Here is a 25,415-nt window from a genome sequence, read left to right on the forward strand (position 1 = left end):
GACATAGCCTTCTTGGAAGATCAATTTGGAGCTCAGAAATTCAAGTGGTCTACTGGAATAGGCCTCTGACATTTCCTAAATTTGGTCCTTGAACTGTCCTTGTAATTATTGTAGCCAATGTATACGTTCTCCTGCTTCGCTTATAATTAACCTTGATTTAATTTTTTGTTTTTGTTTTTGTGAGAGGTGGCCACTTTAATTTGTTTACCGCAGCTTCAATTGAAGAGGTGTCGTGCTACACTGTTGCAGTAAAACCATGTGGTTATTATGAGGAAGACAACATATAAATGCTGGCTTCAACTTGACTTTCCAGACAAAATCATTCAATTACAAAATAAGTAGTTATTGGTCACTTTCTCATTATAAAAACTGTGTGTCAGTGGTGAAAAGGTACCCAATTGCAAACATAGATTATTATTTTATTTTATTTTAAATGCTGGCCATACCATGGATCATTTAACTATTTGATTTTGAATTTTAGGACCCTTTACATATATATATATATAAAAAAAGATTTTAAAATTAATTATACACACTTGAAAAAAAATATTGAACTTGGCATTCACTACACTAAACATAAATAAAACGCAACATGCAATAATTTCAACAATTTTACTGGGGTAGACTTAATACAACGAGATAATGTGCCCATATCTATAGATTTCATGACTGAGCAGGGATGCAGCCATGGGTGGACTGGGAGGGCATAGGCCCACCCACTGGGGCGCCAGGCCCAACCAATCAGAATGACTTTCTCCCCCACAAAAGGGCTTTCTTATGGAGATATTCTTCTCGGTTTCATCAGCTGTCTGGGTGGCTGGTTTCTGGCAATCCCGCAGGTGAAGAAGTCAGATGTGGAGGTCCTGGGTTGGCGTGGTTACACGTGGTCTGTGGTTGTGAGGCCGGCTGACGTACTGCTTATTGTCGAGAAATTAACATTGAATTATTAAGCAACAGCTCTGGTGGACAATCCTGCAGTCAGCATGCCAATTGCATATCTAATAGATAACAATACTAAGCAAATATGTTTTTTTTTGGACACACGCTAAGTATTAAAAAAATTAAGAACACATACTCTTTCCATGATATAGACTGACCAGGTGAAATCTATGATCCCTTATTGAGGTCAATTGCTAAATCCACTTCAATCAGTTTAGATGAAGGGGAGGAGACAGGTTAAAGAAGGATTTTTAAGCCTTGAGACAATTGAGACATGGAATGCGTATGTGTACCATTCAGAGACAAAAAAATGTAAGTGCCTTTGAACGGGGTATGGTAGAAGGTGCCAGGCGCACCAGTTTGTGTCAAAACTGCAACGCAGCTGGGTTTTTCACGCTCAACTGTTTCCTGTGTGTATCAAGAATGGTCCACCACCCAAAGGACATCCAGCCAATTTGACACAACTGTGGGAAGCATTAGAGTCAACGTGGGTCAGCATCCCTGTGGAAGGATTTCAACACCTTGTAGAGACCATGCCCCGACGAAGTGAGACTGTTCTGCGGGCAAAAGAGGGTACTCATTATTAGGAAGGTGTTCCTAATGTTTGGCATACTCAGTGTATTTAACCCCTTATTTTTGTTGCCACAAAACTGCCTTCATACCTCCCTTCGTTTGTATGGGTAACACTTATGGGGGTCGTAGAGCAAAACGGAGAACACCATTGTGTTTGTGAGTCTCCCCCTTTCCATAGTCATTCGTTTGTAGCGCAAACCGTTCAGGCGCTACACACGCTTTCGTGAGAAGAACAATTTTCAGTGGTAGAAAAAGTACCCCCCCTTGTCATACTTGAGTAAAAGTAAAGATAATAGAAAATGAGTAAAATACTAGAGTAAAAGTCTAAAATTTACACAAGTATCAAAAGTAAATGTAATTGCTAAAATATATTTACATATCAAAAGTATTAATGATTTAAAATGCCTTATATTAGGCCATTTTTAATTAAATTTTTTAATTTACAGATAGCCATGGGGACACTCCAACACTGAAATCATTTACAAACAAAGCATGTGTTTTTAGTGAGTCCGCCAGATCAGAGGCAGTACGGATGACCAGGGATGTTCTCTTGATAAGTGTGTGAATTGGACCATTTTCAGTCCTTCTAAGCATTCAAAATGTAACAAGTACTTTTGGGTGTCAGGGAAAATGGAGTAAAAGTAAATTATTTTCTTTAGGAACATAGTGAATTAAAAGTTGTCAAATATAAAAGTACATATACGCCAAACAACTACTTAAGTAGTACTTAAGTCTTTTTTACACCACTGTCAATTGTCGGGATTGCATGGTCTGAAACACTGCTGTAACTCTGCCACCTTCTCACAGGTTTCGAAAGAGCGCACCAAATGTAGGCCTACTGTCTACTGCACAAACAATTCAATCAGACAAAAAAAGCATATAAAAGGCGCCTCTTGTTGACATGTTTTTCAGTCCCCCTGGAATGTAAATAAGACTGATGTTATATCATCAGCCTATATAACAATATTATGGAGATGTTGAACATTATGAAAAACGAGACTCCTACAACCTTTCCCATTCATCTGAGAATACAATCTAAGCCTAGTCACCTACCATCCCCTGAAACGACTAATGAACATGACTGTCTGTACCCCATCTGTCTTTCAATGGTATTGGTCCTAGGATTTAAGATAGAAAACCAGCCTAAGAGAACCTCAGTGATCTTTAGGGGGAAGCTCTGAGCCAGAGCACACCGAATGGAGGACTTGACCCCTATACCAACAAACTTTGTGACAACTGCAGTTGTAAAAAGGGCTTTAAGAATAAATGTGATTGCATTTGAGTAAGAAGGAGTTCTAAGACCACCATCATTTCACTCTGTAGCTATTGCTTCCCATTGTCATTGTGTTGTGCAGCCGTGCTGTGGGTGTGTCACATAGCAGCTTCCATTTCAATGAATCATAGGAAACCTTAACGAGCCAAAAACAAGACATTTCAATGCCACTTCAGGCTTGTCTTGTACCTGTAGAAGGGACGAAGCCCTCTGGCCCAATTAAACTAAACCGTTTTTGTGGTGGTTGCCCTAGCGAAATATTCAGTCAATGTGCTTGCGATTGTTTTAGTAGAGCCCAAATATAAACTTCCCATACCAGTTATAATGCTCTACCTGGTAGCAACGGAGGGCACCAGCATCCTGTCCCCTGGATATGCCTAAACTTGATCAGATTCATTGGCACAGCCTTGCAGTAACATCAGTTGAACCCTTCAGCTGGGTTGTGTCCTTTCGGCACTAAATGGAAGAAGTGTAAGGGACTACCTGGACTTGTCCAATAATAAAACACTCGTGTTCGTTTTCTGTTGCAAAACATGTTCTTACGTTGTGCCCCAATCAACACAACCCTGATGATGAGAAAACTACCATTCAACCTTCAGGGCGTTCGTTACGGTGGGGTGAACCATATCCTACTTCTACCATAAGCTCCAGAAAGCCATCCTGAGAAGGCAGGCGTGTTGTTGTTTCAATCCACAACCCATTAATCTAGTGGTGGTGCTGGTGGTAGCTGTCTGCTAATCCAGCGTGCTAGTAATCTCCAGACTGATTAAACAGACATCTAATGCACCATGTGCTGCCCAACACTGCCTTTTAAATCAATACTGTTGTTGGAAACCTTCTGGTTAGATAAGAATGATGAAAAATAAGAATGATTATCTATAATGAAAAAAAATATGCAGACGAAAGTATTACTTATAAGGTAAAAATTAAAATAAATAAATAATAATTTTGTTCTGGACACTTGCTTTGGGGGTGAGATAAAGTGGTCATATTACGGATATTATAATATAATAATATAATATATGCCATTTAGCAGACGCTTTTAACCAAAGCGACTTACAGTCATGTGTGCATACATTCTACGTATGGGTGGTCCCGGGAATCGAACCCACTACCCTGGCGTTACAATCGCCATGCTCTACCAACTGAGCTACAGAAGGACCCTATTACAGCTGGACCTGTAGTGTGTGAGAGGAGCAGATGAGGGCCATTTGAGACACTACATTACTGTTGAGCACTGAGCAGCTAGGGTCAGTCCAGGCGTTTTTTTCCCCATTCACTGCCCAGGGGTGCAGCTGAACAGGACCCAGGATATGGCGACATGTGGTGCGGACTGCGGAGAGGACACGTTGCATGAACATTTCTAGAAAACGGGCTAACAAAAGAGCCTGGCGTCAGGCTGAGAGACTGATGAACAGGCACACCAGGTGAACGTATCAACACAAGCCAGGGAAAGAAGAGACAAAGGGAAGGCAGAATGGAGAGAAAAGACAAACGGATATAAAGATGAAAACCTAACCAACCAGCTTGCTTCGAGGATCCTGCGAGCTAACTGGCTAAACTGGAAAGCCAACCCGAAAGGTCAGCAAGCAGGAAGGAACAAGGACGTAGTGGATCCATTTGTAAATGAGTAACGTGGGTCCTTAAATCACATTGACAAGGACTCTTGGCACGGCCCTGTGAAGAACACAGAATAATTGAAGGACAGGGCACAAAAAGTCTGTTTTTCCATAGTTTGGCTAAGAGCTTAGTTCCTCTCATGCTAACTAGCCTAATGTGGGCCAAGGCTACAGGTTTATGTGCCAAACGGCCATGCAAAAAAGGAAGCTGCGCTAACATGACAGGAAACTCATTGTTGCAATTATGGCAATAAAAACAGACAGAACCAATCAGGGCTAAGCTCTCACACACCAATAACTGCAGGAAGAGGTCGGTAACTGCTTGAGAGCTTTACTTATTTAAAACCTTGACACACCTCACAAACTAATCTTTCTCCCAATTTCCTTGCCATTGTTTTGCACTTAAAAAAAATGGGATACCAAAATTATTGGTACAAACGAATCTCACACTCAATTTGCATGAGGTCGCATTCACATGCCCACCATCACTAAATATATTTCACAAGTTTAGCATCAGTGGGAGGAAGGATAAGGACCTAGTTCTCCATATTGAATTTGAAGGGATTGAAGGAAGGACAATATTGCACCGAGACCATGTGAGAATGAGTTGCTGCTGACACGTCGACAGTACTATAATACACAAGGCTTTGTGGAGAGTCCCCATAAGATGAAGAGGAGCTTGTGAGATGTGAGTACAGATGAAGAAGAGGGAAAAAAAATAAAAAATAAACATCCTGTTATCAAAGGCAGTGGGTTTGCATAATGGGGGCTTGGCTAGGCTCAGGCTTTTGAGACAGAGCTGCCACTTGGGCTGACAGGGAGGCGCTGGTCTCCGGAAGAGGCCAAAATGGAGCAGACAGTGGAATGCACCAGAAAAAGGCCTTTCATCATCCTGAGTCAGTGCACTGCAGCACTAAGGCTGAAGGAGCAGAACATCAGAGAGCCCATATCAATAAAGCATCTTAGAGTAGGAGTGCTGATCAAATATTAGTTTTGGATCCTAATGAAAAAGATAATGTGGACCGATCCTAGATCAGTCCTGCTACTCAAGACACTTTGTGGATAAGGGCCCAGAGCCTACTAAGTCATGTTTAAAATCGGATACTTACCTGCACAGGTGACCTGTCCTGCATTTCCAACATGTTCCTGTTGCTCCCCCCAAAAAATGAGTAGATATGGATGAGTAGATATGAATCCAAAAACAACCCCAGTAAGGTAGAACCGAAAGCAACAGTTCATAGAACAGTTTTATTCATGAATGCATAATATTTAGGCCTAGCGGGTTATGGGAAGGAGTGAAACAGTTGGCGTACAGGGCGCTACAAGACCTTGCCTGGAAGACAGCCAAAGGTTAATGATTACAAATGGAGGATATAAGGCCAACCAACAGGGCCTAAAATGAACACTGGCTACCTGCCAAACGCAGGTAGATTTAGGCTTTGCCGGGAAAGAACGTCTAATTCACCAGCCACGTTGGCGCATGGTAACACATCGGACTCAAAATTGTGAGCGCTTCATAAAAAGAGTCAAGTATGGGCACAAGTGCGAGTTGTGCTTTGTAGCAAAATAAATGTTGGTCTAATTTACTTGAATGACTTCTAAAGTGAGACTTTGTCCTCGTGTTACTTATCCATTTACGTAGCTTTGTTCACAAGCTCGGTTGCTTTTCAATGTTTGAGTTTGCTCCCACAGCTAACAAAAAGAGACATCTTTGGCCTCTACTAGTGACATTGTAGCAGGCACAATTGATGACTCGAGTGGCCCTGTTACCAAGGTAACCTTAAAGGGGGAGCAAAACATTTGATCAAATACTCAGGTCACAGAATATTTAATTAAATTGAGCAACATACCACGTTACTTGTTTAAGAAACATTACAAGCATGCTCATCCGATTTTTTCTTTGTGTAACTATGGCAAAACATATATTTTGTCTGGCAAAAAAAAAAGGTGTGTGTGTGTGTATATATATATATGAATCCTCATATACATATATACATATACACATATACATATATAAGTACACATACACAGCTCAAAAAAATAAAGGGATAGTGTTCCCTTTATTTTTTTGAGCTGTGTGTGTGTGTGTGTGTGTGTGTGTGTGTGTGTGTGTGTGTGTGTGTGTGTGTGTGTGTGTGTGTGTGTGTGTGTGTGTGTGTATATGTATATGAGGATTCATATGGGTGTGTGTGTGTGTATATATATATATATATATATATATATATATATATATATATATATATATATATATATATATACATATATACACACACACACCCACACCTTTTTTTTGACATCCTAGATCTGAATGAATGAAATATTCTTATTAAATACCCTTTTCTTTACATAGTTGAATGTGCTGACAACAAAATCACACAAAAATTATCAATGGAAATCACATTTATCAACCCATGGAGGTCTGGATTCACACTCAAAATTAAAGTGGAAAACCACACTACAGGCTGATCCAACTTTGATGTAATGTCAAAATGAGGCTCAGTAGTGTGTGTGGCCTCCACGTGCCTGTATGACCTCCTTGCAACGCCTGGGCATGCTCCTGATGAGGTGGCGGGTGTTCTTTTGAGGGATCTCCTCCCAGACCTGGACTAAAGCATCCGCCAACTCCTGGACAGTCTGTGGTGCAATGTGGCATTGGTGGATGGAGCGAGACATGATGTCCCAGATGTGCTCAATTGGTTTCAGGTCTGGGTAACGGGCGGGCCAGTCCATAGCATCAATACATTCCTCTTGCAGGAACTGCTGACACACTACAGCCACATGAGGTCTAGCATTGTCTTGCATTAGGAGGAACCCAGGGCCAACCGCACCAGCATATGTTCTCACGATGGGTCTGAGGATCTCATCTCGGTACCTAATGGAAGTCAGGCTACCTCTGGCGAGCACATGGAGGGCTGTGCGGCCCCCCAAAGAAATGCCACCCCACACCATGACTGACCCACCACCAAACCGGTCATGCTGGAGGATGTTGCAGGCAGCAGAACGTTCTCCACGGCGTCTCCAGACTGTCACGTCTGTCACATGTGCTCAGTATGAACCTGCGTTCATCTGTGAAGAGCACAGGGCCCCAGTGGCAAATTTGCCAATAATGGTGTTCTCTGGCAAATGCCAAACGTCCTGCACGGTGTTGGGCTGTAAGCACAACCCCCATCTGTGGACGTCGGGCCCTCATACCACCCCTCATGGAGTCTTTCTGTCATTTTGAGCAGACGCATGCACATTTGTGGCCTGCTGGAGGTCATTTTGCAGGGCTCTGGCAGTGCTCCTCCTGCTCCTCCTTGTACAAAGGCGGAGGTAGCGGTCCTGCTGCTGGGTTGTTGCCCTCCTACGGCCTCCTCCACGTCTCCTGATGTACTGGCCTGTCTCCTGGTAGCGCCTCCATGCTCTGGACACTACGCCGACTGACACAGCAAACCTTCTTGCCACATCTCGTATTGATGTGCCATCCTGGATGAGCTGCACTACCTGAGCCACTTGTGTGGGTTGTAGACTCCGTCTCATGCTACCACTAGAGTGAAAGCACCGCCAGCATTCAAAAGTGACCAAAACATCAGCCAGGAAGCATAGGAAATGAGAAGTGGTCTGTGGTCACCACCTGTAGAGTCACTCCTTTATTGGGGGTGTCTTGCTAATTGCCTATAATTTCCACCTGTTTGAGCAGTATATATATATATATATATATATATATATATATATATATATATATATTTTTAATCTACCTTCCACAGTGGCTGGTACACAAAACCCCCCCCCCCCAAAAAAACAACATATTTAGGCTCTTCCAACCAAGCATCAAGCCCTCCAGTAAAACCCTCAATGATGCTAATCTTCACATAAGCTTTGTTGTGTCACTATGACAAAAAGGCCACACACAACAAGCAGACTCGTACACAGAGACCCTACTCATCACGTGACACAGACATCAAAAGCAGACCGGTCATTCTGTGCCAAAGAGAAATATTGGGTTGTAAAATGAGACCAAATCAAAACAAGACAATTGCTCTGCTTTTAAATTTTCACAAGGAGTTAACACTCTGGGGGGGGGGTAACAATCACCACTTAGCTTCAGACAGAGCTTTATATTGTGTGTGTGCGTGTGTGTAGCGTTGCACGGTATACCAAGACGGCAGGAGCTTTTTGATACTAGAACATGAAAAACTGTCTGGAACTAGCTACTTCGGTACTTTGTCAAATGTGTCTCGTGTCATCTACTGATTGAGAGAGAACCAAGTCTGTCTATCAGCGCAGCCGATGTCCCCTTATAGTGCGAGTGCACCGTGCCTGCTCCACATACTCATGGCTAGCTCTAGGAACCACTGCACTTACTTGGGTGCCTGGGCTGCACCACCACTTATGCTGCAAAGAAGTTAACACAATTGAATAATGCAACACGGTATGTAGACATTTTGAAACCGTTAATTACTCTTCACCAATATATAACCATTACAACACTTTACAATGCAAGATGATACCGGTAGCTTCCAGCTTTGTAGGCTAGATTTCCTTGGTAGCTTACAGCTGAAGCTAACATCAATTCACTGCCCTAGTACCTTGTTTTTGATAATATACAAACCATAAAGCAAAAATATTGCTGATTTCAACACGGATTGTCACCAAAAACAATTAATTTTCCTCCTCCTATGGGCCCCGCCTCAAGTCTCTCAATATCATCCTTGCTTGAGCCTCAAAAATGACTGTGTGAATGACATCATGGGTCTTAAAAAGACACAGCACACTTTTATATCATATTGGATGATATATAACCTAGCTATGACAGGCTAGAAGTTAGTATTCTGGCGCAAGTTGGCTTGTTATGGTTGGTTGCTGTCTCGGCCTCTCACACACGCAAGGCACGTCCTCCACCGTCTCTCCCCGCTGTATAAGCTCTGGTTATAACAAAGTAACTTACAAATGGACTTCTCTGCTGCTCCCCTAACTCGGATCCGACCATGCCTATACGCAACTAGTGGTCCTTGGGTTGGTTCGGGTCTCTATATTGAAAAACGGATTTATGCATTTTTGGTCCGGGTGGGAAAGCCCCAGGTCCATTTCAGAACAGGTCCAACTTTTTAGACCTCTACTTGAGAGACCCAACACAACAACCGCTGTCACAACAGACAATACCAGGAACATTTTAAATGATGTCACAGAAACTGGACTTGGTCAAATAATAGAGTGCTTTTAAATGTTTCGTATTTAGCCAAATAAACAAAAACTAACTATTAACGGTTGGCATTTCATTTTCCTGCTGTACCACAAAACGTACCGAACCGTGGGTTTGGGTTACCGCTACACCCCTGGTGTATTTACGTGTGTTTCAGGACAAACACGGTGTGCAGACAGACAGACAAGACAGATCACACAAATCAAACCTCAGGGGGTTGCTCAGAGCCAAATGTTAAAATGACCTTATAGTGGCTGCATCAACGCCACAATAGCGACTTCAACTGGTTTGGAAATAATATGCTTTTCTTACACAAGACACAACAGACATCCAGACACACACAAACGACAAGGTGGTACCATCAACAAGCTGACAACCTAAACTATGAAAAGCAGGAATAGTTCTGTGTGGTGAGTTGAAGTGTTTGCAAATATGTACTCTTCATCATATAGAATGTTATGGAAGTGGATGAGTCATGTACAAGAAAAAAAAAGTGCCCCCCCCCCTCCGCAAGAGGAGCGCCTTGTCACTTCTTAAAGGTGCAGGTGCCACGATTTTCTTCTCCCACACGGACAGTCAGACAGACTGTAAAAAACAGCAGCTGTGTCATCATGCTCTCTCACTATAATCTGGCTGGAAGTAAGCCTATTTGGTCTTACGCAATTTGCCATGTGACCGACCAACTGCTTTCATCATGCCCGAATGTAGGTTATCCCTCATACCGTTGGTCAGTCTTCAGCTTTAGTTCACAACATTCAAACAAGGCCTCGGTGACTCTGACCCACAGTCAGGCTCACGTGGAGTCCCAAATAGCTCCTTATCTGCTACATAGTGCACTACTTTTGATCCCAGCCCTATGGGTCCTGGTCCAAAGTAGTGCACCATATAGATTGGTTAGTGCCCATGGGCCACGCACTACACACAATAACAAATGGGTCTGGTGGAGCTAGAATCAGAGGAAAGCTGCAGGGCTGACTATAAAAAGAGCCAAACATAGTGCCCACATGTTACTCAACTGAGAATCATAAAGAAAAAGGCCAATCCAACTGAATAGGAACATCTAGTGTAACCAGCAACAGCTAGCCAATGCTATTCAAAAGTTAAGGTAACATGAAACAACGAAGGACCAATACTGAATACTTCAGGTTGGATTGTCCATCTACTCCCCCATTATTTCATCTGCCTGTAAAAAGAGATGAAAACACCAACTCTGGGTTAAAATCGACTCCTGCGATGATCACATTTAGTGCCTCCTCCAATGGAGTCAACTAGCAAAATATCAGCAATATCGGGCATAGGACAACAACCACACTGGAATTAACCTAACCTGGGGCCAAGATATATCCGGAAGAAGCTCTCTGCCTTCACTTCTTTGAAAACGGTGGCTTCTTAGACCCAGGCTTATCCCCGAAGACATGAAAGTGTGTTTGAAGCAGAGAACTGCACTGCACCATCAGAACAGAACAGCCTTTTATTAAAACAGGGGTTTTTAATTCACTTTCATTACCCATCAGCCATCACTTCATCAGGGTCACCTTCCACATGAAGGAGGGTGCAAGCCACATCCTCATGAACACAGGACCAGGAAGACGTAGCGAGCGGACACACGCTTGTATGTAACATAAGTGGGGCTGGATTAGGCTTCCTTTCAGCAGCAGAGAGTGGTAACTGGAGATGAACCCTGAAACTGGCAGTGTTTCTCTGCTAAAACGAGACTACAGATCCCCAGTGGCTAACAGCCCAACAAGCCAAGCCAGGATGGAGCCCCCCCCTTTCACTCACTCACTCTAGCATCTTTTTATTTTCCACTTCTTCAGTCTCCGACTCCCTCTCTGCTTTCTCACCATCCTAAATGCCAATTTAGTCAACATTACTTCATTCCAAAAGGCCCACTCTTTCTTTATCCAATTAAATTGTCTGTTAAGCGGGAAAAAAATGTGTTTTTCCTGTTGTCCAGGTACTTACAGAGAGATGTGTCGCTGCTCGATGTCCACCCTGGTGAGCTCGTCCTCTTCCACGTCAGTCTCTCCTCCGGAGCTGCTCTCCGTGGCGTCCGAGTCGAAGGCACTCTCCGTGGACCTCAGGTTGGTGGTTCCGCTGAGAGACAAGCGCTCCAGCTCCGCCGGTACAGAGCCGTCCTTCAGGAATCGCCCAAGCCCCTCCCTCTCCTGCGGGGTGAGGGGGGCGTCCTGGCCTCCTCGTCTCCCGCCAGGTCGGAGGGCATCCAGTGGTCCCAGGGTGCTCTCCAGGAGCCCCCCCAGCTGCTGCTGGACATGGTGCTCCACCTGCTTGGCCTGAACCACCTGGAGGCGCTTCCTCAGGCGCCGCAGACGCCCCTCGATCTCGCCCTGCCGGCTCTGGCTCTGCTGAGTCCTCTCCTTAACGTCCACTCCAAGGCTGCCCAGGCCCAGAGAGGTCTGTCGGTCCGTTGGGGAAAGGGATGATGTGTCCGTGGCTAGCGATGGTGGCCGTTCTGAGGGTTTGCTGTCAGGGCAGTCCATGGGGGTGTTGGTGGAGGCTGCGGGGGCTGCTGGCTGTTCAGTGTTTCCAGCAGGGTTGTAGGACAGTCCTGTGGGCTGCTGGTGCTGCCCTCCCCCGTTAAGAGGAGAGTTTCCTCTAGAGGCAGCTGTGTGGGGTTGGGGCTGGTGCACTGGGGAGTCCAGTCCATGTCCAGCAGGAGGCCTGTTATTACCTCCATTGACTGTTGTCATACTGTCCCGGTCACGGTCCGCCCCGTTTTTAGCCAACTTCTTGGCCACGCCGTTGACCGGTGGCGGCGAGCTTGACAGGGCAGGGGGACCACCTCCTCTGCTGTTACTCATGATGCTCTTCAGCTGCTCCTCTGACAGCTCCAGTGTCTTGTGTTTCCTGGGCAGGAAGCTGGGCAGAAGGCCGTGTTTCTGCAGCAGGACGCCTTGCAGTTTCAGTGACTCCTTGGTAGAGGGAACGGACGTCACGTCCGAGCACAGGTACGACGCCACCAGCGGCTGTAATTTCCCAAGAGGTGTGGAAGGAGCCTCGTTGCCTCGCGGCGAGTCCTCCCTCCCCTTACCTGTGATGGACCCCCCGTGGGGACCGCGCTCTTCAGGGGCCTTGCGCTTGACGGTGCCGTTGCTGGAGACGAGGATGTGACTGGTGCCTCCGCTGCTCTCCACGCCGCTCGGGGAGAGGTTGGAGGAGGGCGGAGCCAGTTTGAAGCGGATGCGGTGAGCTTCGGCCGGCGCGTCGGTTAGAGCGGGCGCCATCGCAGCCATGCAGCACAGGGAGGGGGCGGGCGAGGGGGCCTCTCCCGGTGCCGAGGCCAGCTCCACACCACCCACCTACCGCCTCGCCAGAGGACAGCCTAGGAGAGAGGGGGAGTCAGAGATCTACATTAAAAACAGAGCACAACATCCATGAGCCATTTCCAACGTTCATACTTGATAAATCATCATTCACTGTCATCCAAACCAAGAGCATTCTATGTAACGCTTCAAATTTGCCTATAGTAGTCATAATGATCTGGCCCTAATGCTACATTACTACTCTGCAAGAAATCTGGTTACTGACAGACAGTGAAGCTTTTATACATATGAACTCAGACATCAATTACATGTTTCTGGAGCAGAGGAGCAGGTGCGTAGATGAAACCATAGCTGGAAGATAGAGAGTGAAGAGGGGGGGGGGGTAATTTACCAGCAGTACTACATTGAGAGGAGCTATGCAGCTTAATTTATGTCTGCGTGGGACACAGGAGGGAACAGCTGATCTCACCAAATGTAGGTCAGAGCCCTAGCTGGAGCAAAGGCCTACCAAAACACATCCAGACAAGGCGGATTTCAGCAGCCGATCAGAAGGTTAACAAGGTAAAAATATATATGAAGGAGCAGAGTGATGGGAAAAGTACCCTACCAGTGGTAATTTTGGTATTTTCAAAATATTTTCCTCAAGTTCAGGTGGGCTTTTAAGACCCCATAGCCAAACTAAGCTCACCATTAGCCTGGCTAATGTAATTCAAGAACAAGGGAGGGTACAGACTGAGGAGAAGACAGGTAAATCATAATGGTGGAAGGAAAAATATGCAGGTGGCTGGCTGGCTGGCTTCGCAAGTGCAAATTATGCTAGCACGATACTAACATAACTGCTCAATAGAAAAAGCTGTGAGTAATATTTCTAAGCAATGTTCAGTCATGAATACAAACAGGTCAGGCTGACACGACATGAAATCACTATTCATTTCCTGAGAACAGAGAGAGAGAGAGAGAGAGAGAGCAGACTGGTGTGTTACGTTCTGAAAGGGTGCCGTGCTGTAACACTGCAGATCCAAAGGGTGTGGTGACGGATGGCACAGGTGTTAGGTTACACTGTGCAGCTGCGTAAAAGGATAGGCTACATGCTCCATCCTAGGTGTAAAAATCACCCAAAAAAAGGCAGTGTTCAGCTTTATAACATTTGTCTACAAAGAATGCAATAATGTAAAGAATCACGTAGGCTTCTCTTAAGCAAACATGTAGCCTATGACTTTATTAGAATTCAAACTATTCCCACTTCCTAGATGTAAAATTCATTTTTCAACTTGACTCAAAAAGATGTTGCAATAATGAATGTTTCTCAATGGGGAGGGGAGGGTGTTTTATTAACTTCTTATGGCTGGGGGCAGTATTGAGTAGCTTGGATGAATAAGGTGCCCAGAGTAAACTGCCTGCTCCTCAGTCCCAGTTGCCAATATATGCATATTATTAGTATATTTGGGTAGAAAACACTCTGAAGTTTCTAAAACTGTTTGAATGATGTCTGTGAGTATAACAGAACTCATATGGCAGGCAAAAAACCTGAGAGAAATTCCAACCAGGAAGTGGGAAATCTGAGGTTGGTCGATTTTCAACTCAGCCCCTATTGAAGATACAGTGGGATATTGGTCATCTTGCACTTCCTAAGGCTTCCACGAGATGTCAACCGTCTTTAGAAACGTGTTTGAGGCTTCTACTATTAAGGGGGGCTGAATGAGAGGGGAATGAGTCAGAGGTCTGCCAGCAGTCACGCGCATTCACATGAGAGGTAGCTCCCGTTACGTTTGCTTTTCTGAAGACAAAGGAATTCTCCGGTTGGAATACTATTGAAGTTATGTTAAAAACATCCTAAAGATTGATTCTATACATCGTTTGATATGTTTCTACTGTAACGGACCTGTAACGGAACTTTTTGAGATTTCGGCTGCAACTAGTGAAAGCGCTTCGTGAGTTTTGATTTGTTTACCAAAAAGCGCTAACAAAAGTAGCCATTTGGACATAATATATATAATTTATCGAACAAATCAAACATTTATTGTGGGACTGGGATTCCTGGGAGGGCATTCTGATGAAGATCAACAAAGTGAATATTTTTAATGTTATTTCTGACTTCTGTTGACTGCACAATATGGCGATATCTTTTTGGCTTGTTGGTTCTCTGAGCGCCGTACTCAGATTATTGCATGGTTTGCTTTTTACATAAAGCTTTTTTGATATCCGACACAACAGTTGCATTAAGGAGAAGTCTATATTTCTATCTATATATCTATATTTCCATGTATAACAATTGTATTTTCATCAACATTTAAAATAAGTATTTCTGTAAATTGATGTGGCTCTCTGCAAAATCACCGGATGTTTTTGGAACTACTGAACAGAACGCGCCAAAGTATACTGAGATTTTTTAAATAAATATGAATTTTATCGAACAAAACATACATGTATTGTCTAACATGAAGTCCTATAAGTGTCATATGATGAAGATCAAAGGTTAGTGATTAATTCTCCCTCCATTTCTGATTTTTGTGACTCCACTCTTTGGCTTGAAAAAATGGCTGTGTTTTTCTGTGATATGGCTCTGACCTAACAATCGTTTGTGGTGCTTTAGCTGTAACTTGAGCTGGGACGTGGAGCTGCTGCAGTAGGGGGGTGAGGAAACAAGTTGTCCCCCATCTGGTCAACCACATCTTAGAGGACAGGACAACACTGACAACCAGTCGAAGCTGAATGACAGTCAGGGCAACCAATTGGATGGCTCTGCATGATTGGTAGGTGGGGAATGTTGAACGGCAATGCAGATTAGGGCATATCTCCTCACAAAATTGAGGGAAAATGTAAGGGAGACAAAGGGTAAAAGAGGGGGACGGGAAGGCCTAAGTCATTTGATTTTCTCTCAAGCCATTTCTGGAAGCACTTATCAGAAATGCTATTTTGTGAGTTGTTTTCCTAAGGCTGCTCCCCCATGTTGCTGGTTGAGTGGGGAGAAGGCTTGCGTAGTGAATAGATTCTAGAACATTCTGGAGGGGTATGTTAATTTGACATGCACGAGCGGGTCAACTTCTACTGTGCTAATCTGAACCCATCATCTGTACTGCTGCTACCATATGATGAGTGGTCAGGTGGGGGTGGAAGGCCCCACTTTAAAAAGGAGGGATGGAGTCACTCCAGTTGTGGACAGGGTCAGCCATTTGTTCACCCTCACGAGCCGGCAATTGCTAACCCATCTGCAACCGCCGACTATATGTGATAAAGTGAAAGAGGCCTGCACCCGACCCTAACCCGCAGTCGGAGACGGCAGATTGTTCTTTTGACATAGGGTGCAGGATTGTTGTTGCATTATTTAGACATGTTTCTGCTCATAATTTCCAACATTTTGGTAGGCTGTTAGTCAGCTTGTCTATAATTAGATACACACGGTTTCTCTTCTGTCGTTACACAGTATGCTGCCCTAGAGTACTAAATAAACCCTCGCTCACCAGAATATCATATATCGATAAGAGTGAATGCTTCAATCTAGTTGGCGTCGGTAAAGTTCTCTGTCATCTCTGATTCTTTCGCAGAGTAAAACCTTTTAGGGACCGGGGAGAAAATGCAAAATTTCCAAATGACACCAGTTTGACCGATTGTAAGGAAACAAAAAGCTGCTAAAAACAACCTAACAATGTTTCTGACAAGATTTCAGTTCCTTCTGGATGCATAATTGATGTGGCTGAAATACTAATCAGCATTTATGATGCTGATGAAGATAGATACCGTCTGTAGAGGTGCTAACAGTGCATTTGCATTCTCTCAAGATGCTGAAAAAAATAAATCATATTTCTCCACTCCTGTTCCCCAGTCAAAATTTAGCCTACATTCAGTGCATTATTTTACAGCAAGAAATGCCTTACTCTGCAGGAATTAATATTAAAGCTATGTGAGGTTATAGACCTAGTCAGTGTCCAGATTTCAGTTTCCATTGAACCCATCTGAACAGTAGGCTACAGTTCCCTTGACGTGCCATAGGCCTATTTGAAGTCCCCGTCTTGTGACTGTCGAATTTGTATAGTGCCTCTCAATCACCACACATAACCAAATCGTTCCCAGACTTTATCCCCCCCAACCCCCCTTACTATCAACTCTCCATTTCGCATCTTCAATGTAGCCTGTAAATAGCAGAATAATTATACATTGATGGACTTTTTCCGGGCATCGTTTTCTCTTTATTCAACCTGCCCGCCATCCACCTGCCCTTCTTCCACACAACATTTTATGACCCTAAACCCGGCCGACCTGCAGATTTAACCATGGGGACTGCGGGTTATGAGTCAACCCACACACAGTCTCCGAGCAGTGTTACTTTAGCTTGGGATTGAGTCATGTCAAACTAGACAATAGAACCGTGCAGCTGTGTCAACTATCAACTGAGACAATGACATAGCAGCACCTAGCAAGGCCAGGGCAGACATAAGCCTATTTAAAGGTGAAGGAAATGATAGATGGTTAATTAAATGTAGGTAGTTCTGTTCTTGTCTAATGATGTTCTGTATTATGTCATTCTGTATTATGTTTCATGTTTTGTGTGGACCCCAGGAAGAGTAGCTGTTGCAACAGCTAATGGGGATCCTAATATAATACCAAATCCACGCATGACTATCCAACACACACGCACTACTCTAGGGATGGGCACGGTTAATCAAATATCCGGATATCCGAACCGACGGTTTCTTTTCAAACACTTAAGTATTAATTTTGAGATTCTTTTTTTAGGCTTATTTTAACAATGAAAAAAGCTTCATGGAAATGATATTGTTTGTTTTAAGGAAAGAGTGGTCTGTGCACAGGCAAGCAGGCTGCGCGCAGACAGCTCAAGATTTGATTGACAGTTCTGGTTGTCTAGCGATAGACATTAATCCCGTTTCAGAAAAAGCATTACTTCACAGACAAGTAAAATGCTGTAGTGCACCCTTACAAACAAACATTATGTATCTGATGCCCTGTCAAGGGTATGTATAGTATGTATGTATGTATAAAAACTGTGGTAGATATGTAACTTCATTGCCCGACCCTAGCGGTCACACATATGCACTGCTTGACTTGGACTGGAATAGATGCTGGTACTGTTCATATTTTGGTGCAGGAGCGCCACAATACTTTTGAGCTAATATTCTATAAGAGGTGCAGGAGCTCAAGCAGTAGAAAATGTGAGCTGCCGGTACTCCGCTCCGGTGAGCTCCTGCCCAAGTCAAGCACTGTACATACGTAATAGGACCATTATTCTACATTGTGAATTGATGTGGAATATCATTTTTTTAATTATAATTTTGTGGAGCTCTTGCACAGTTCAATTTGTCACATCACTAGCCGGGTCCTTGCTCTGTAGAGTGTAGCCTTTTTTTGTCAAACTGGTATTTGGTTCCTTCAGAATATGTCCAGATACACAAACTCAAGCAGAGAAATTCAGTCCCACTCATGATATGCACCGACTGGCACCCTATTCCCTAATGGGCCCTGGTCAAAAGCAGTGCACTGTATATGGAGTAAGGTACCGTTTGGGACGCACAATAGCCTGCTTGCCTAAAGCAGAAGCTGTGTGGAAGAGAAGAGCTAACTCAGGCGCCTGCTAGTAGCACATTACTAATACAGCAGCCAGGTTCAAACTCAGTTCACCAAACCTCAATCAAATAATCATTTCGCCATTCTCTGGACTTCAGTATAAAACAAGTAGGCTACAGTACAACCCCTCCCTGCTCAAATGTATGTGTTCACCATTCCCCGGTGAATGGACAGGGGTGTGAATGACAGTTTGATTCAAGTGGGGTTACATAAATTGAATGTACTTAGTAAAATGATTATACAAATATGGCCCGAGTTACATAGAAGGACAAACAAGATTCATCTAATAGCCCAAAACTGTCTGTGTGACAAGAACAGCTTGGTGCGTAGTCTACCAGAGCTGCCAGTTACCTCTTGTATCAGCGACTGCAGGCCCAGGGTTTCTTAATGGGTGCTTTCCCAAGTGTCTCTACATAGAAAAACATTTAATCAACTTAAGCCTTTGAGAGGCAGCAGGGAGGGACAGATATGAGGGAGTTATGCTGTCTGGGGAAGTCCCGTCCTACACTCTCCAAACGATGTTACAGTTTGAATGGAATCAAGAAAGAGAACACTGTTTTCCCATTCAAGGGGGGAAATAATTATATGTTGACCAAACTTGACAAGCGCATGTGCTCACACACACACACAACTTGGGCTGTCGCTCAGCGTCACACTCATAATAACCCAGCAGAGTAAAGATCCAGTGAGGGTTTGGAATGTAAGGTGACCTTCCTTGGGCTGTTGTGTCAGAAAGTGAGATCAGACTGTGGCAATGACTCAGCAATACCTCACTCTACACCAGGCACCAACTAAACTACAGAGAACATTCTGGAGGATGTTTGATGAAAGCAGGGTCAAAACTAATGCACTACGGCCTATAGGGACTTAGGGTTCGGTTCCAGTTCAGACGTAGATCAGGGATAGGGAAAAGGAACAGAGCAGTCACACACCACTCATTCCAGACACCTCTAGCATGTTTATTCACAAGGTGATGTCAGAGACAAGGAGAGAGAGAGAGAAACAATTAAACATTCACAGCACACATTTACACGTGACTTAGGCTACTTCCTTTGCATACAGTATAGCCTGTTTTTAACCTCTGGTCATTTCCATGTAAAAGCACCCATGAGCACCGGCATGTGAAGTTCATGTCAAATCTGCTTTCAAATGAAAACTAAGAGTATATTTTTGACATTTTTTTTAACCATTTTCCATCCTCAAAATTAGGAATAAGCAAAGGCTGTGATGTCTGGTCAAACAGGTGGAAAAATCTTAAAATAAATTTGAAATATATAAAAAAAAACACAATAATGAATTAGTAAAGACCCCTGCCAACTAATATAAACACTTACATTTAGTTTAAGAAACATTGGCATGTGCCTTAATTCCGTTACCAAGAACCCACATATCTTAAGATATTTTCTAATTTATCACGCTCATTATGGAGGATAATTAACCTTCACGGAAGTAATAAGTAAAGGTAGAAACCATATCTATTTGGTTTCTTAATTATTAAGTGATTAAAACTTGAAATGAACCAAATTGATAAAATAATTTCCTTAAAATCAGTAAAGGAATTACTGCAATGGGAAATCATAGTAGTCAAACCAGTCTTCCCTTCCATTGGCATATTATTACATTCAACTCAACCATTTTTCATTGTTGGTTTGTGGTCAAAGCTCTCTTGGTCTCTCAAACACATAATAAACAAAAGTGAACAAAACAATTAAAAATGTAAACTCAAAAGTTTCAAAGGAACAGACATTTCAAATGTCATATGGCTATGTACAGTGTTATAACAATGTGCAAATTGTTCATGTACAAAAGGGAAAATAAATAAATGATTGTATTTACAATGGTGTTTGCTCTTCACTGGTTGCCCTTTTCTTGTAGCAACAGGTGATAAATATTGCTGCTGTGATGGCACACTGCGGTATTTCACCCAAAATATATGGGAGTTAATCAAAATTGGATTGATTTTCAAATTCTTCATGAGTCTGTAATCCGAGGGATATTTGTGCCTCTTTCCATACATTTTGGGTCAACGTGGTCAGGTATTCTGCCACTGTGTACTCTATTTTTAGTGCCAAATAGCATAATAGTTTGCTCTGTTTTTTGGTCAATTCTTTCCAATGTGTCAAGTAATGACCTTTTTGTTTTCTCGTGATTTGGTTGGGTCTAATTGTGTTGCTGTGGCTGAAATGGAGCTCTGTGGGGTCTGTTTGTGAACAGAGCCCCAGGACCAGCTTGCTTAAGGGATTCTACTCTGGGTTCATCTCGCCGAAGGTGATGGCTTTGTTATGGAAGGCTTGGGAATAGCTTCCTTTTAGGTTTTTGTAGAAGTTCGACTCTTTTCTGGATTTTGATAATTGGCTGGTATTGGCCTACTTCTGCTCTGCATGCATTATTTTCCGTTGTACACCGATGATGTTTTTGCAGAACTCTGCATGCAGAGTCAATTTGGGGTTTGTCCCATTTTGTGAATTCTTGGTTGGTGAGCGGACCCCAGACCTCACAACCACGAAGGGCAATGGGTTCTATAACTTAAAGTATTTTTTGGACAGGTTCTAATTGGGATGTTGTATTTTATGTTCCTTCTGATGGCATAGAAGGCCCTTCGCCCATTCTCTCTCAGATCGTTCACAGCTTTGTGGAAGTGGTGCTGATGTTTAGGCCTAGATAGGTGTCGTTTGAGTGCTCAGGCGCAACGTTGTCTCGATGGAATGTGTATTTGTGGTCCTGGCAACTGGTCCTTTTTTTGAAACAATCATTGTCGTCTTACTGTCAGGACCCAGGTGTGATAGAAGATCTAGGTGCTGCTGTAGGCCCTCGCTGGAGTCTCTCACACACACGCCACACTTTCCATTTACTGTAATCCACATCTGAGCACCGACCAACACCGGATGTCAATGGAAGTTGAAAAGTAGTTGAAATTGCTGCCTTGCTTTCAACGTCCACAGAAGACGTTCTTGGAACGGTCTGGATACGGTTTCATTTCAACGTCCGCAGATATTTATTTTTGTTGCGGTCCGGCCTTGATTTGGCCCATCCATAGAGATCCATGATTGGATGTGCCATCCAAATCTGAACCAACCATAGACGTTTATGTTTACAAGTGTGAAGAGCACCGCACAAGATACATATACAGTTGAAGTCGGAGGTTTACATACACATTAGCCAAATACATTTAAATTTGTCTTTCAATCACCCACGTGGGTATGACCAATGAGGAGCTGGCACGTTGATACCTGCTTCTATAAACCAATGAGGAGATGGGAGAGGCAGGACTTACAGCACGATCTGCATCAGAAATAGAAAGGAGTTCTATTTTAGCCCTTGGCGTTGCAGACGCTCGTTGGCGCGCGCGAGCAGTGTGGGTGCAATAATTGAATAACATGGATTTCTAAATGTATTTTGCGACGCACGCAAGGTGTCTGGTCAGCATGTTAGTGTACGTCAACCTCTGACTCACTGGAAATGTGACACAGTGAATTACAAGTTAAATAATTGGCCTGTTAACAATTGTTGGAAAAATGACTTGTGTCATGTAAAGTATCTGTCCCAACTGACATGCCAAACCTATAGTTTGTGAACAAGAAAGTGTATGTAAACTTCCGACTTCAACGGTATATATATATTTATTAGTAGAGTATAGTTCAGTACTTTACGGTACAGTATAATTTACCTTATTGTACTATACTCTGTTCTGTGATGTACTGTACTTTGATGTCCAAACTTGTGAAACATAGACGTCTATGATTGGTTCGGATTTGGTCCAGTCCAACCCAATTTGGTCTTCTTTGGGGGCGGATATCATTACAATGTGTAGAATAATAACCAAATAGTAAAAGGAGGGTATTACATACTTACACCTTTGAGTAGACCTCGTACCCATTTAGGATACATCACCATGAAGAGAATGACATTTATATCCATTTCTGTGTAGTACAGATTAGGGATCCATGACAGAATTCTGTAACCGGGTGTAAATCCACTTAATTTACTATAGTTGAATAACCAAAAATAGATTTATCATGTTATTGCAGAAACCCCATTCTTGCTGCAGATACCTTTATCTTCTTATGGCTGGGAGGCGCCATTTCCACAGATCGGATGAAAAGCGTACCCAGAGTAAACTGCCTGCTACTCAGGCCCAGAGGCTAATATATGCATATTATTAGTAAATTTGGATAGAAAACACTCTGAAGTTTCTAAAACTGTTTGAATGATGTATGTGAGTATAACAGAACTCATATGGCAGGCAAAAACCAGAGAAAAAAATTCAACCAGGAAGTAGGAAATCTGAGGTTTGTTGGTTTCAAACTCATTGCCTATCAAAGATAGTGTACATTTGGTCTGATTGCACTTCCTAGGGCTTCCACTAGATGTCAACAGTCTTCAGAACGTTGTTTCAGGCTTCTACTGTGAAAGGGGAGCGAATAAGAGCTGTTTGAATCAGGGGTCTGGCAGAAAGTATTGAGTTTAGTCATGCGCACGACCGTGAGCACGAGCTCTGTTCCTTTTCATTTCTAAAGACAAAGGAATTGTCCGGTTGAAACATTATTGAACATTTATGATAAAAACATCCACTGGGCTCCACAGTGCAAGCATGTCACTCACATTTGTGAATATAAATAGAAGTATGAACACATGTATAGCAAAATAAATACTGCAGTAGCCATTTTCAAAGTGTTTCTGTTTGGATTCATAGCTGGTAGCTAATCACCCAAAGAACTAAGTATCCTATAATATATACAGTTGAAGTCGGAAGTTTACATGCACTTAGGTTGGAGTCATTAAAACTCGTTTTTTCAACCACTCCACAAATGTCTTGTTAATAACAAACTACAGTTTTGGCAAGTCAGCTAGGACATCCACTTTGTGCATGACAAGTAATTTTTCCAACAATTGTTTACAGACAGATTATTTCAATTCTAATTCACTGTATCACAATTCCAGTGGGTCAGAAGTTCACATACACTAAGTTGACTGTGCCTTTAAACAGCTTGAAAAATTCCAGAAAATTATATCATGGCTTTAGAAGCTTCGGATTGGCTAATTTACATCATTTATGGTGTACCTGTGGATGTATTTCGAGGCCTACCTTCAAACTCAGTGCCTCTGTTTGACATCATGGGAAAAAATCTAAAGAAATCAGCCAAGACCTCAAAAATCTGGTTCATCCTTGGAAATTGCTCCCAAACACCTGAAGGTACCACGTTCATATGTACAAACAATAGTACGCAAGTATAAACACCATGGGACCACGCAGCCGTCATCCCGCTCAGGAAGTTACAGCTTAGTCGCAAATGGGTCTTCCAAATGGACAATGACCCCAAGTATAGTTCCAAAGTTGTGTCAAAATGGCTTAAGGACAACAAAGTCAAGGTATTGGAGTGGCCAACACAAAGCCCAGACCTCAATCATATTGAAAATTTGTGAGCAGAACTGAAAAGGTGTGTGCGTGCAAGGAGGCCTACAATCCTGACACCAGCACTGTCAGGAGGAATGGGCCAAAATTCACCCAACTAATTGTGGGAAGCTTGTTGAAGGTTACCCAAAACGTTTGACCCAAGTGAAACAATTTAAAGGCAATGCTACGAAATAGTAATTGAGTGTATGTAAACTTCTGACCCACTGGTAATGTGATGAAAGAAATAAAAGCTGAAATGAATCACTACTATTATTCTGACATTTCACATTTTTTAAATAAAGTGGTGATCCTAACTTACCTAAAAACGGGGAGTTTTTACTGGGATTAAATGTCAGCAATTGTGAAAAACTTAGTTTAAATGTATTTGGCTATGGTGTATGTCAACTTCAGACTTCAACTGTATCCTATATTATAAACTGGGTGGTTTAAGCCGTGAATGCTGATTGGCTGACAGCCGTGGTGTGTCAGACCGTATACTACAGGTATGACAAAACACTTATTTTTACTGCTCTAATTCCATTGGTAAACAGTTCATAATAGCAATAAGGCACCTCAGGGGTTTGTGATATATGGCCAATATACCATGGCTAAGGGTTGTGCCCAGGCACAATGCGTTGCATCGTGACTAAGAACAGCCCTTAGCCGTGGTATATTGGTGATATACCACACCCCCCCGGACCTTACTGCTTAAATATATAATCCCACCTTGTGTGACAAGCAGGTCCCCGCAGGGATCTGGTCAAAAGTAGTGCACAATATAGGGCACCATTTGGGATGCAACCATTGTTTTGGCCTCCATGGCCTGCTTCAGATAAAAAGATCAAACATTTCAAAACAATGGACAGCATTGTCTATTGAAAAAGATAGGTCTAGTGGTTAATACTAACTTGCAATCCATTTATTTTTTGCCTGGAGATTTCATAACATGCGTCAGAAGAGAACTATGCAAGAACGGGGGGGGTGCAGATATGTAGCTGATATAATGGTCAAAGGTACTGGCACATATCCAGGGAGCGCCAATAAAGGCTAGCTTAAAGATCTATCAAAGCTGGTCACACACACACAATACCATTTTTGTATTGGTGTTATTTAGTTATAAAATATGTTATGAAAGTACATCTGTTGTCTTAACGCCCTACTACAACATTCATAAGCATAAAAAGTTTTGAACAATATCAGGAAGTCTTGAAATAGCTATGTTGAAAAGCTGAGTCGTTTTTTGTACTGTAGTTTAGTGATTGAGCTATTAAATGCTGGGGCGACAAAGAGTTGTCACAGCCGTGACCTTAGAGAGGCCTCCTGCAGGGCACCAATCAGACTTTTAATCACAGACTGAAGATAAGGTGGGAAAGAGGACAGCTCACATCTCAATGAACTGACAAAGACCGCCATTTCGACTCAAAAACACATGTTAGGCTGTCAAACATGTCCTCCACTCTCCAGCCTCCTCCAGTTATTCTGAGGGCATAAACTAATAAGAGGAAAGATGGAAACGGTCTCCTGTCATATGATGACCTCGCTCCAATAGGGCCTTGTTCGGGCAGATAAT

At 43.0% G+C, this 25,415-nt stretch overlaps 1 protein-coding gene across 4 annotated transcripts in view; it reads right to left on the reverse strand.

The window, feature by feature from the left end:
• The window catches only part of kansl1b (KAT8 regulatory NSL complex subunit 1b), an 83,964-nt gene that overhangs the window by 44,195 nt on the left and 14,354 nt on the right, over window positions 1-25,415 (reverse strand). For all 4 annotated transcript variants that reach the window (XM_046305091.1, XM_046305088.1, XM_046305090.1 and 1 more), the window contains exon 2: window positions 11,552-12,929. In XM_046305091.1, the coding sequence (XP_046161047.1) occupies window positions 11,552-12,840 (1,289 nt within the window). In that variant the 5' untranslated portion in view covers window positions 12,841-12,929. The remainder of the gene's footprint in view (window positions 1-11,551; window positions 12,930-25,415) is intronic.

The sequence above is a fragment of the Oncorhynchus gorbuscha genome, linkage group LG16 (assembly GCF_021184085.1).
Source record: "Oncorhynchus gorbuscha isolate QuinsamMale2020 ecotype Even-year linkage group LG16, OgorEven_v1.0, whole genome shotgun sequence".
Classification (NCBI taxonomy): Eukaryota; Metazoa; Chordata; class Actinopteri; order Salmoniformes; family Salmonidae; genus Oncorhynchus; species Oncorhynchus gorbuscha.